At 43.3% G+C, this 12,817-nt stretch overlaps 1 protein-coding gene across 20 annotated transcripts in view; it reads left to right on the forward strand.

The window, feature by feature from the left end:
- Window positions 1-452: 452 nt before the first annotated feature.
- The window catches only part of POU2F1 (POU class 2 homeobox 1), a 196,816-nt gene continuing 184,451 nt past the window's right edge, over window positions 453-12,817 (forward strand). For 7 of the 20 annotated variants that reach the window (XM_069548220.1, XM_069548192.1, XM_069548184.1 and 4 more), the window contains exon 1: window positions 658-740. Coding sequence is in view for 2 of the 20 variants with exons in the window: in XM_069548058.1 (XP_069404159.1) it covers window positions 680-740 (61 nt within the window). In the remaining 18 variants the exon portion in view is untranslated. Of the gene's footprint in view, window positions 741-12,817 lie in introns of all 20 variants that reach the window. The other 13 variants (XM_069548035.1, XM_069548095.1, XM_069548106.1 and 10 more) reach the window with 7 other exon arrangements.

Genomic DNA, 12,817 nt, shown 5'->3' on the forward strand with positions numbered 1-12,817 from the left:
GTGCCTCCAGCCCGGTTCCCCGAGGCTGGTTTCCGCCCCTACCTGCCCGCAGGGCCGGAAATTACCTAGCAGGGGAGCGGCCCGTCCTTTGTTGTCGGTGTTTAAACAGCGCGGAAAGCCTTAAAAAGTGCGCAGCGAAGAGGGCGCGGGCCAGTCCGCCCACCGCCACTTCACGCGTCTCCACCCTTTCGGCCACTGTGTCCCCTGTCCTTGTAGTATGCCACTGGGGGAAGCCAGAGTAAAATCGGGAGAGTAAAGCGGGAAGAGAAGGGAGGATATTAAGATGCCACAATCGCGCTCCGTACTACACTTCACAGTTCACATATCAGGACCGAGCCAAGGGGAAATGGCGCAAGCGCAGACAGCCTTTCAGGCGCGTGGGGAAATTCGCGCATGTGCAGAGCCCAGACGGGAAAAAATAAAGCGGAGTGACTCGCAGGTTGAGGGCGCTTTAGCTACTGAGGAGCCACAGCTGCCAGGGGGCGCGTGCGCAGAGAGCCCGGTGGAGGTGGGCCTCTTCCAGGGGGACAGCCTCGCGCGCCCCCTGGCGCGCGCCCGAGGAGAGGCGGAAGCTGGAGGGGGCGGAGAGCAGGGAGGAGGTCTGGAGGGCGGGCGGGGGGAGGGGAGCCGGAGCGAGGGAGGGTTTATCGACCGGGCGATTTTGGTTAAAATATTCAAAATGGCGGACGGAGGAGCAGCGAGTCAAGATGAGAGTTCAGCCGCGGCGGCAGCAGCAGCAGGTAATCATTACAGCATTTTACATATTCATATTCATACTCAACCCCGGCTCCCGCTGCCCCCCCCGCGACTTAGCATAATTTATTAGTACTCAGGATTATTATAATTAACGGCGGGGAGATGGGGGGCCAGGGAGCCCGGAGCCCCCGCCGGGCGCCGAGCGGAGGGGGAAAGAGGCTCGGAGCGCCCAGGCGGAGGGGGAAGACGAGGGGCAAAGGGGGCTGCGATCCGCCGCTCTCCTCCTGCCCCTAGCCCACCCCGCCGCGGGCTCGCCCGCCCGCCGGCACCGGCCCTCCTCCTCCGCCGGCCGCCGGCCGCCTCCGCCTCCTCGCCGCCGAGCCCCAACCCGAGCGGGTCCGCGGCGGGGCCGCGGGGCCGGGGCAGAGGGAGAGGACAATAAAGACGTTTTACATATTCATAGCTGCTGGGCCGGCGGGGCGCGGCGGGGCGCGGGCGGGCGACCCGGGCCGGGCGGGCGCGGGGTGGGGGGGGGGCGTGGAGGGCGAGACGGAGGTGGCGGCGAGCACAATGCCGGGGAGGCGGCGGGGCCGGAGCGGACCCCGGCGGCCGGACCGCCGCACGTGTCCTGCCCCCGGCGCGGCCGGGGCGCCCCCTCCCCCGCGCTGCTGGCCGCGGGGGGCGGCCCGGAGAGCGGCCCGGGTGCGCCCGCAAACAGCGCCCGACCCGCGCCCGCGCCCCGCCGCCGCACCGGGGTCCGAGCGGGCCGAGCCCGCGGGTCACGGCCCCGGGCGCCCTGGCCGCGCCCCGCTCATCCCCCGAACGGTGGCCTGACCCGAGGCGGGCCTGCGCTGTAGATGCGCAGGGGTGAGCGGTCCTGGGCGCTGCGAGGGGGCCTCCGGGCGGAGGGACCGAGGAGTCCGCGCCGGCATGCGCTTCGCCCCCTTGGGGGGCGGACTGGGTTGAAAGCGGCCCTCGGGGAAAGTTCCCCTCAAGGAGCGGGTCCTCTGAGGCCATCCCATGTGCTCCAGGCCACCGGTCAGGGGTCCCAGCAGGTCTTGGGGAAGCCCCTTGTTTCCCGGCGCCGTGGATTCTCGGGAGAGTTGAGCCGAATGAAGGTGCCCGGCGCGGTCCGAGCTCTGGGTCCCCTGCCCCACCCTGTCCGCCCCCCGCCTCTGCGCTTGACCCAGACCCGCGCGGCCGGGGACCCTCGGGGGCCTCGCTCCCCCTCAGGCCCCAGCGGCGCCCGGAGGCCTCTCGGGAACTGGGACGTGAAGCGCTGCCCTCCTGCCCGGCCCCAGAACCGGCTGGGCTGACAAGTTGATAATATTCTCGGTTTCCCCCCACCGGTTGGGAGTTGGGTATGGGCGGGGATCCCCCTTCCTGGTTCTCTGCCCCTGTTTTCTTGCTGGGTGCTGGGTCCTCTTATGCTCTGGTTAGCTGAACCTCTCTCATTTGAATAATGTCTAATTCGGGGAGGTTTATATTATTGAAATGGCCGCCTGGCTTTCCCCGCCTCTCATGTTTAGTAATTCAGACCTTTAATAACAGCCACTCACAGCCCAACGCCGTGTTTATATTTTACATTCGCCCCATGTGCTTTTGTGGTTCGATATGATTCTTTTTTTTTTCCTTGGCAATCCACAGGGCTCTGAGATCAAACCCAGACTGTGCTGGAAAGAGAGGGAGAGAGCTAGGCCTTGGCTCCTGTAGCAGTGGCCTAGGCCTCATGTTCTCTGCCGCTTGATTTATTTACTAATAACCAAAATGACTCCCCCTACCCCCCCAACTAACTTCCGTACGCTTACCTCTACTCCAAGGCAGAAGAAACCCTCTTGGGCGTTAGCAACTTTCAAACAGCTCCTAGCTAAGCATCAACTCTGTCGTGTTCTGTTTTGTCTTAAAAAAGACTTTCTTATAGTTTGCCATAATACTGGGCCTAAGGAAAAAAAAATCTATGCTTTCTCATTTTCAGAGGCGAATGAAACCTATTTTGGTTTAATAAAATAAATCACTTTGTTTTCGGGCTAGTTCACCCCTGCCCCTTGACTTCTACCCCCAAGTTAAACACTTTCAGGCTTTGTAAAGATCTTCAGTATTTGTTTAAAAAAAAAAAAAAGCAGTAGTTTTTCTAGGAGTTGTAGAATAGCTAGTTATTAACAGCATGCTGTATTCTTTCAGCCTCTTCATTCTAATTTAAAATGGAGCTGATATTAATTTTGTGCTACCACTGTTATAGACTTGCTTATTTTAATTGTAGCACTCCTGAAAACAGAAATGGGGTTATATTTTCTTTGAGTGTTTGTGTCAAGGTTAAGTGAGTGAAAATAGAAGAATAAACTGAGGCATTGTGTCTACTCTGATCTTGAAACGTATTCCCTTCCCAGGCACACCCACCACTCATCTTTAAGTTGTCAGAATTGATTTTATGTTTTGTGTAGGCTTAGAACATTTGGTCTGTGAAAGGCAGATTAACTTTTGCTATTTAAAAGAAATAATTTTGATTTGGGGGCTTTCCCTTAGTAGAGTTCTTTTTAATTTTGTATAGTTATTACCTGTCTTTTAAAAGCATGGTGTGGCTTCTCCTTGGTGTTCTTTTAACCCCTGCTAGTAAAGTATTGGAGAAGAGTTTTTGAACAGTGACCTGTTTAACCTTTGAAATTATGTTAATGCACTTGATGGTCAGTTTCAAGATACATATTTTGTGAGACATTAGTCTTCAGTTTAATTGGAAACAAGATTCTACATTTGATGGGCTAAAAAGCCAATTTCAAATACCAATTCTCACTTTTTCTTTTTTCTTTTACTGCCAATAGGCAGGGCCTGAATGTAGCAGGAAAAAAGAATCTGCAGCTTTCATGAGAATGTTCAGGTGAATAACTGCTCAGAGACCTGAAGCATGAGGTTGGATGGACAGAAAACAGTAACATGATTTCATGCCTTAAATAGCATATGTTTTTGCACCCGATTCTGAAGATGTGGTCAAACTGATGATGTCACTGGACTGAGGACAAGGTGCAGTTAATTTGATTTATTGTCCTGAGGTGAAGTGTAGCAATGAAACCTCCTCATAGGGAAACCATTTATCTCAGGACAATTTCCTTTATAGCTGCAATTTAACCACTACCGAGGCTGCAAATATTTTATCCAAGATGATAAAATGCACGTTGCATTTTACAAACAAAATTTCTTTCTTGCAATTATTATGATACAGGAAAGGGTGAGTATTGTTAACTGGCCTTATATTTTGGTTGGCTTCCCATGCTGTTGTAAAAATTCATTTCCTAAAATTCACAATTGGGGACCATGGTTTTAAATAAGTATAATCATAGAAATAATCCATAAGCATGCCTGTTTTAAATAGGTTTTTATAATCCCCCAAACTCTAGTAAGAAGCTATATTTCTTGATATAGTTTCTTCAAAGCATTGCTCAGGATAAAGGAGAGATCATATTTGGCTTAGAACCTGTTACAATGAGTAGAGTGAACTTGAAGAGGATGAGGTTGAAATTATAGTGTTTAAAATAAGGTAAAATACTTAACAGTAAATCATGTGCTTTGCAAACTTTTTTTTTTTGTAATTTCAGAATTCTTTTTGGGTTGTCTTAATTTAGTCTGGACAAGTTTGTGCATTTTATTTTGATTGATTAGTGATTTTTAAAATTGTTTCACTGTGAGGTATGAATGCACAAATGATTTTTGACCTATTAAATTTTCCTGTCAGACATTTTCCGTCTTATTTTTAACTAGCTCATCTTAAAGTGATGATTAAAATATCGTGGGAATGTAGTGGAGTTGTTGTGACGTGTTCCTGCCTCTGTCTGTGTGAGAGGAGAGTCATGGAGTCTTTTAGGGTTAGGGTTAGGCCTGCATAAGTCTGTGGCCTGCTTCTCCTTCTGCACCCATCAGGTGGCTTCCCACAAGTGTTCAGAAAAGCCATTGTGACTTCCTTCTTTCTTGCCTGTCTAGTAATTACAATGGTACTTTTGAATTTAGGTCCTGAAAATTTACCTGACAGCTGATCAAATATTTTAATTTGTAAGGGGACTGTTCTTCCAAGGCATTACTGTTCAAGTAATTTTTAACCTTGACCCCCAGACTAATTTCCGATTCCTTTCATTCTGTAATTGTCAAAAATCCCAGTCATCAAGGAAAAAACAGTGCCTGTTATTCAAGGTTGAGTGGTATAGTGTTCTGGCATGTTTTAGATTTATTATTCTCTGCTTTGATAAGCAGTATAAAGAAGAAGAAATAAAGTGTGTCTCACTACTACATAGGCTGAGGTAATTGCTAATCTGTTATTCACCTGGTCAGTGGATCTTGGAATAAGTTTAGGGTTCAGAATGTTAAACTGCTCTTATAAAGCCACCAGAGATGTTTAAAGGAGCCTTGTAAGCAGGTGGTTCTAAAATGACATAACTGGAAATTTGAATGTTGCCTCTCACAAGTATTTTCCATTAAGAATAAAACAAAGTTTCTTGAATTTGTATTGCTTGATGTTGAGTTTAGGTGTGTGGGTTTGTATGTTTAAGTTGTGTTTTTAAAATTGGCCTCTCACTTTGATGAATGTCTGTCTCTTTGTACTATGAGGACTGTAATGTAGTAGTAATTCCCTTAATGTTATCAGTTATTTTTTTAATCTTGAAAGCCAACAGCTTTAGTCTTCTTTCAAGCCCTATTAAAATTAATTTTCTTTTAAAATACTGGTGTGCGACTGTCCGTGTTGGTTCAGTTACAGTTTTTGTAATTAGTGAAGACTTACTAGGAAGCCTAATTTTAAGCAGGAATGTGTTTTCCTAGTGGCAGTGATTGTGTTTGGGAATATTCAGACAATCATTGTCTACAGAACAGAGCCAGTCACAGGCAAAACCTGTCCCTTTCTGGTCACCCGTGTTTCTGTTGTCCCCTTTAATGTTACATGCCTGAGCAAGCATGCTTATTACTTATTTCTTCAAGGAAATCCAATATTAGGCATTCGAGTGTAGATTTGATTGTTATGCATTTGCCTTATTTGAGTTTCTGTATCCCTCCTGAATGAGTTCTTTCCTCGTTTTCCTCTTTATAGAAAACTCTTTGGACAAGAATTTTGCTTAATTCTAATCTTGATTGTGTTGCTTAAAAATGTCTTTTTGAGTGGAATCAATACTGAAAGAGGTAATACTTATGGTTCGCAGATTACTTATCCATCTTCTTTTGCCAAATATTTTTGCACATTGTTGGCGTTTTGTAAAGATAGTTGGATACCTTAGATTTATATTTCTTCTTAGGAATTAATTGATTTTATTTTGTACTGAAATACTTCTGACTATGCTCTAAACTGGCAATGCGCCCTTATAAACTCTTTTAGCAGTAATAGCAATGGAAACAAAAACAGCGCGAGTGGAGCCAGTGCTTGATTTACTGATCCATGTGCAGTATGTTTAGAATTTGGGATATGAGAATTGTCTTGAGTTTCAGAACCTCTGATTTGAGGAAGCTCTTTATGTATAATACACGTAGTTTTTACTGTGGGATATTAATTTACTGAGCATTGAGATAAGCTATCTTATTTGTATTTAGTGAATGATAAAACACTTTTGTTTTTAATTTTTTTTTTCCAAGTTAAGCAAATACTCAAGTTTTCAGTGCTGCCTAGGTTTTATAGACAGACCTAGCAATCAGCAAAAGAAGAATCAGCAAGCCTCTAGATTTATCAGATTCTTTTTTTTTTTAAGTACTATATAGGAAACTAGATACTCATCCAGAAAAGGATACGTAATCATTAATGTTTAGAGTGACAGTGTGAAGCTCAAAACTTAGCTCATTCTGAGTGTTGGTAGTAGCTTTACTCAGCCTGTGATATTGAAAATCATTGCAAGTACAATTTTTAATTTGTCGCTTGTTCTATCATGATTCTCTGTGTAACTTTATTGGTTTTTATGTTGGAATCATAGCTCTAGCATGTAAAGTTAATCATTAAATCAGTAAAATAATAAAAATTATGATAGCCTTTTTTTTTTGGACTGGTGAGCCTTTGTTTACAAGATGCAAACAGGAATGGCTAGGAAGTGAACATTATGTTGTGTATGTTAAACAGCTCAATTATTTTTAACATGTGGTCACCTCAAGTTGTACTGACTAACTGTACTCTGCAGAATGAATATATATTTTAGAGAAAAGTAACTTAACTATTTTCTTGCTTTAGTATACTGTTTAAAGTAGTCTGCTTAGTGCTAAAAATGCTTTTTTTTTTTTTTGCTGATTAATGCTGCAGTAGGCAAGTATATTTTAATCAATCTTTTAAAAATAATTATTTAAACATTTCTAAGCTTACAGAAATATATGCTGCTTTGTACCTGGTCCCTATGCCACTTGTCTTTGAGGCTAACAAGGGAATGTAAGACTCTGCTGTGGAGTTTATACTTAGCAGGGAAAATTTTAAAGCAATGTATCTACCATCAACCCTCTATATTGGTGAGTTTGGCATCTGTTAATTCAGCCAACTGCAGATCGAAAATAATGGAAAGAAATATTCTAGCAAGCTCCAAAAAGCAAAACTTAAATTTGTTGCATGCTGGCAACTATTTACTTAGCATTTACGTTGTATTAGGCACTGTAAGTAATCTAAAGATGATTTAAAGTATATGAGGATGTGCATAAGTCACATACAGATGTCGCACACCCCTGGGTTTTGGTATCTGTGAAGATTCTGGAACCAGTCACCTGTGGATATCAGGGGATGGTTGCAGCTACATATTAAAATATATAATAGATAATAATGGTCAGAGTAGAGATCAGGTCTGTCCAAGTTTGTAGGAACCAAAGCATCCTAGAATGGTTAAAGCTGGAAGGTAATTTAGGTACAGTCTGTCTTAAAACCTTTACAGATGAGACAGTATTCTCACAGAGGGTGGTGGTTTAGTGACTTGCCCACAGTCTCTTAACTGTTGAGTAAAGAAGACTTCAGACTTTTAGTCTCCTCCCCCTGCCCCATCTCTCCCTCTACCACATTGCTGCTAGTCAGAGAAGACTTTCAGTAGGAGGTGAGATTTTTAAGCCACATTTAAAAGGATAAAAAGAATTTAGAGGAATGCGAAGACAGGGAAGATACTGCAGGGGAGGTTGTGTTCAAGATGTAAAGAATGAGGTTACTCTGTGTGCAGGGAGGCTTAGAGATTTTTGAAGTAAGGAATTCTGTGATAAAAGCAGTGTTCTGGGATTAACACGGTGGTGTACAGGACGGTTTGAAATAGGGAGGGATTTGGGTCCATGGAAACCAGTATATAAAAGTCAGGGTATGTAGTTTTTGACTAATTAAGCTATGGAGATTGTTGTTGTGTAGTTGCTAAGTCGTGTCTGACTCTTTTGCGACCCCATGGACTATAGCTCACCAGGCTTCTCTGTTCATGGGGTTTCCCTGGCAAGAATACTGGAGTGGGTTGCCATTTCCTTCTCCAAGAGATCCTCCCCACCCAGGGATTGAACCTGGGTCTCCTGCATTGGCAGGCAGATTCTTTACTGCTGAGCCACCAGGGAGATACAAACATTATATAATGCAATTACGGTATGTCAAAAGGCTTTCAGTCTAATAGTGATGTAATGAAAATAGATAATTCATGGGATGTTGAGAATATTGTTCAGTTACTCTGCACAGAATAAGGACCTTTGGGAGAAATTCTTACTGGGGTCTTTACAGTAAGAACTTTCTTTATTTCTGACCAATGATTTTGTTTTTAGTCTTTGGGACACTGAACTAATTGACTTTATTTCCTTTTCAAATCAAACTACATTGTTTAGACCACATTATCAACCTGAAAACTTAGATAAGCAATTACAGTATCCATTTTTCTTAGCCTCATTCCCAGTTCCATTTTAGGTCCTTACCTTTTGTTTTGCATTTCTTTTATTGCTTCTACCTTTAAACTCTTGTTATTTTGTGTTTTATATGGTCTATCTTATATCCTTTCTGGAGCAAAGCAGGTATAGATAAAATAAAATTAACGGTAATCATAGCATAATGATACTGTCTGTATTTTTATAGTACCTTACAATTTATGGTGGTACTCTTATTTTCGTTAACTTGTTTGCTCCTTTCAGGCAAGAATTATTATACCCATTTTACAGTTGAGTAAAATAAAGCTCAGTTTCAATGACTGTCCTGAGGTCATGTGCTTAATCCGCACTCAGCGTGTTTGGGGGCTGGCAGGACTTCCAGGTTGGCTGTTACTGAGGCTGCACACTGCAAAGTGGTAGAAGGCAGGCTGGGATTCTATTCTGGAGAGCTCTGCATGTCAGGCATTGATGGTGTAGGAGTTTGGATTTCACTTGCCTGGCAGTAGGAGTCATTGAATTTTTTTGTTCTGTACTGAGCCATAATCAAAGTTCTTAATTTAAAGTGTTTAAAAGCAGGTAATTAGAGTCAAAGGGGATACTAGGGTTTTGAGCTTAGAGTATCAAAAGCAGTGCTGTGAACAGAAGTAGGGAAGTTGGAAGAGAGAGCCATTTGGGGGACTACGCAATGAATTCAGTTTTAGGCATGTCATTTGAGACATGATTGGGTGGTTTTCATGGGGTTACACGTTTATTGTGAAAATCAACAAAGTGTTACTGAGTTAAATTGTGTGTGTGTGAGTTGCTCAGTCATGTCCAACCCTTGCAACCCTATGAACTGGGGCTTTTCTGTCCATGGAATTTCCAGGGAAGAAGACTGGAGTGGATTGTCATTTCCTTCTCCAAAGATATCTTCCTGATCAAAGGATCGAACCCTCGTCTCCCGCATTTCAGGCAGACTCTTTACTATCTGAGCCACCAGGGAACTCATACAAATAATAGGATTTGAGATTTATGTTCATGCCACTGTGTGTGGACTGAGCATTAAGTCTCAACATGGTAAATTCTAGGCGTCTCATTTTGCTTTTGCCACTGGCTTCTGTAGTGGTTTCAATAATAAGATGGTTATAATACCAATGTTACAGGGATGCTGTGGGGAGTTACAAATTGATGGCAGAAGCATTTTTGAAGTTCTGTAATAGTTTTTCTTACATGAGCACAAGAGTAAATTTAGCGATTTTTATTATTTGTGCTGCTGTAGAGAGGGAGCTTTTAAATTGATTCTGTGGGACACCATACTTCAGATTGTACATTTCCATGTGTAACCTGCACCTTGGAAGAAGGAAGTACTCCCCTAATACTCTTTCAAAAGCTATATAGTGAGGTATTGCATTGTAGCAAACATAAACTTGTCCTTGATTTCAAGGCATTCTGTTATCTTGCCCCTACCCTGCCTATACGTTCTCATCTTTTACTACTTCCTTAAAGAGCATGACTCAGTAATTCTAATAGAAAGTACCCTTTATAGTCAGTCCAGTTGCTCAGTTCTGTCCGACTCTTTGCGACCCCGTGGACTGCAGCGCGCCAGGCTTCCCTGTCCATCACCAACTCGGGAGCTTGCTCAGACTCATGCCCATCGCCCTTTATGTCCCTTTATAGGCCCACCACAGTGTTTCTTTTAACAGATTTTAATTTTTAAAAAATCACCTTAAAACTTTGTCTTGAAGAGCTATTCTGGGAAGGTGGCTCTATTTATTTTGAAGTGTGGACTCCTCTCCCCCGTCACAGTTCTGTTACACGACCTGAAAGTAAGTCCGCTGTCTTGGTCGGTCTTGTATTTGGGATACGCTGAGAACTTTTGCTCACAGGCTCACACTGCCCCCTCCCTTGGAATGTTGTGGTGTGTTGAGTGGTACAGAGAAAACAGCATGGAAGGTTGGGAGACCTGGGCTTTATATCACTAATGAGCTTTGTGACTGGGACAAATTACTTCACCACTGATTTTTTTTCCCCTTTATTTGCATTTGTAAAAGAGTTTTCCAACAAAAGGCCATTGGAATCATTTTCAAAATGAAGTTTAGACAGAAGCTTAATGTTAAAAAGTAAGAGTGGAGCTCTTCTGATTGAGGAAGGCGCAGGGGCAGGGAAAACATCTCCCTCTGCTCTCCACAGTGACCCTGTAGACCCCTTCATAGGATCTTAGAACTCCTGCTGGTGCACCGTTTGAAACTGGTTATCCTTATTTATCATACAGACCTGTCTATTTGTTATTCTGTTTCTACGCCTGTGCTTCTGTCCTACTTTGTCTGAACCTGTCACTTAATTTGTGTTCATTTAGCTAATTTAGCACTTCATTATACACAGTCTTATTTTTTTCACTAATTGAGTTATATAAGTAAATCCTGTCTCTTCCTAAGAGCCTTGAGAGAGGGAAGACACTGCTGGAGACAGAGTGGACAGTTAGCAAACAATGCTTGGTTGATTAAACTAAGAGGGTCTCAACCTTTTGCAATACTTTGATCACCTGGTGTGGAGAACTGACCCGTTTGAAAAGACCCCGATGTTGGGAAAAGATTGAAGGCAGGGGGAGAAGGGGATGAGAGAGGATAAGATGGTTGGATGACATCACTGACTGGATAGATAGCAGTTTGAGCAAGCTCCAGGAGTTGGTGATGAACAGGGAAGCCTGGTGTGCTGCAGTCCATTCGGTTGAAAAGAGACAGACTGAGCGACTGAACTGAGTCTTTGCTGGGATAAGACTTGCCCATGGACCTTTTTCTGGAGAAGGCAATGGCACCCCACTCCAGTACTCTTGCCTGGAAAATCCCATGGATGGAGGAGCCTGGTAGGCTGCAGTCCATGGGGTCGCGAAGTCAGACACGACTGAGCGACTTCACTTTGACTTTTCACTTTCATGCATTGGAGAAGGAAATGGCAACCCACTCCAGTGTTCTTGCCTAGAGAATCCCAGGGACAGGGGAGTCTGGTGGGCTGCCGTCTATGGGGTCACACAGAGTTGGACACAACTGAAGCGACTTAGCAGCAGCAGCAGCATGGAACTTTTTCAGCATGCAGAGGCCCAGACGTTACCTTCCAAGTTTCTAATAAAGTAGAGGTCTGGCAAGCCATAGTTTTGAAAAGTTTGTAAAAAATAATTCAGTTACTTTGAATTTGTTGCATTTCAAGATTATTGCTTAGAATATGTTGAATTGTGGTTCTCAGTGGACCGTAAAGTCTTCATAGTGAAAAGACAGAGAACTAGGAAACTTGGATCCTTACCCTGTAGCATTGTCTGGCTTTATGATACTGAACAAATCTCTTAACTTTTCTGGCCCATAGGGTTCTAAATTGACAAATTGTGTTTTATTTTCATATTTTGTTTTTCTTTTTAAGCTGTGGAATTCTTCAAAAGCATCTCTTTTGTTGAAGACCAGTAAACACAGCAGATACTTTGGCTTTCATCTGAATACCATTTTAATAAAAATATAAAGAATATAGAACATGGTAGGCTTAATCCTGTCTTGGCAGCAGAGCTAAAATATATGGGGAGTCTGAAAATGTAATATTTAGATTTGTTGAAACATCTTTCTAGAATGTGAATGAATGAGCAAGGACAGTAAGCTTATCAGGAACTGTAATAATTCATGTGAGCATAAAGTGGATTATAATTAATTTAACTCAGTAAATATAGAGTTTTCTTCTGTTCCTTGCCATGCACACCACACTGGAGAAAGAGTAGTGAATAAGACACATATGCCCCTGTCCTCTGAAATCTTATAGTCTGTTGGGCAAGTCATACATTAAATAACACTGTTTATAGTTAATTGAGTAAAATACAAGAGATTCAGAATACTCTGAATAAGGTAAGGACAGCTAATCAGGAGGAGAGGATTTAGGAAGGGCTTCCTGAGGAAGCAGTGTTTACACTTGAGACATGAAGGGTAACTGCAAGTTATCAGTTCAAGTCTGGGAGTAGGAAGTGGGGTTGAAAATGTTACAAGCAAAGGAAGCAATATATATGTAATTTTTGAAACCAGTACTAGTTACTAAGCTTTACATGCATTTTCCCATTAATCTTCACAATGACCCCGTGGAGTGTGTTCATTTGTCATTCATCCTTGTCATCTTTTAGGTAGGAAAGCTGTAAAGAGGCTAAGTGGTACACCTAGGTCTCTGACCTATTTTGGATGCAATTAAGAGCATTATTATGCTCTTAACCATTAATTTCTGCTTCCAGTCAAACTGAATGATGAACTGTTCAGCAGTTATTGTTTTTGAGTTTATCCTTGGTGCTCTTATGCAGTTCCTGGTT

This window comes from Ovis canadensis, chromosome 1 (assembly GCF_042477335.2).
Source record: "Ovis canadensis isolate MfBH-ARS-UI-01 breed Bighorn chromosome 1, ARS-UI_OviCan_v2, whole genome shotgun sequence".
Taxonomy (NCBI): domain Eukaryota; kingdom Metazoa; phylum Chordata; class Mammalia; order Artiodactyla; family Bovidae; genus Ovis; species Ovis canadensis.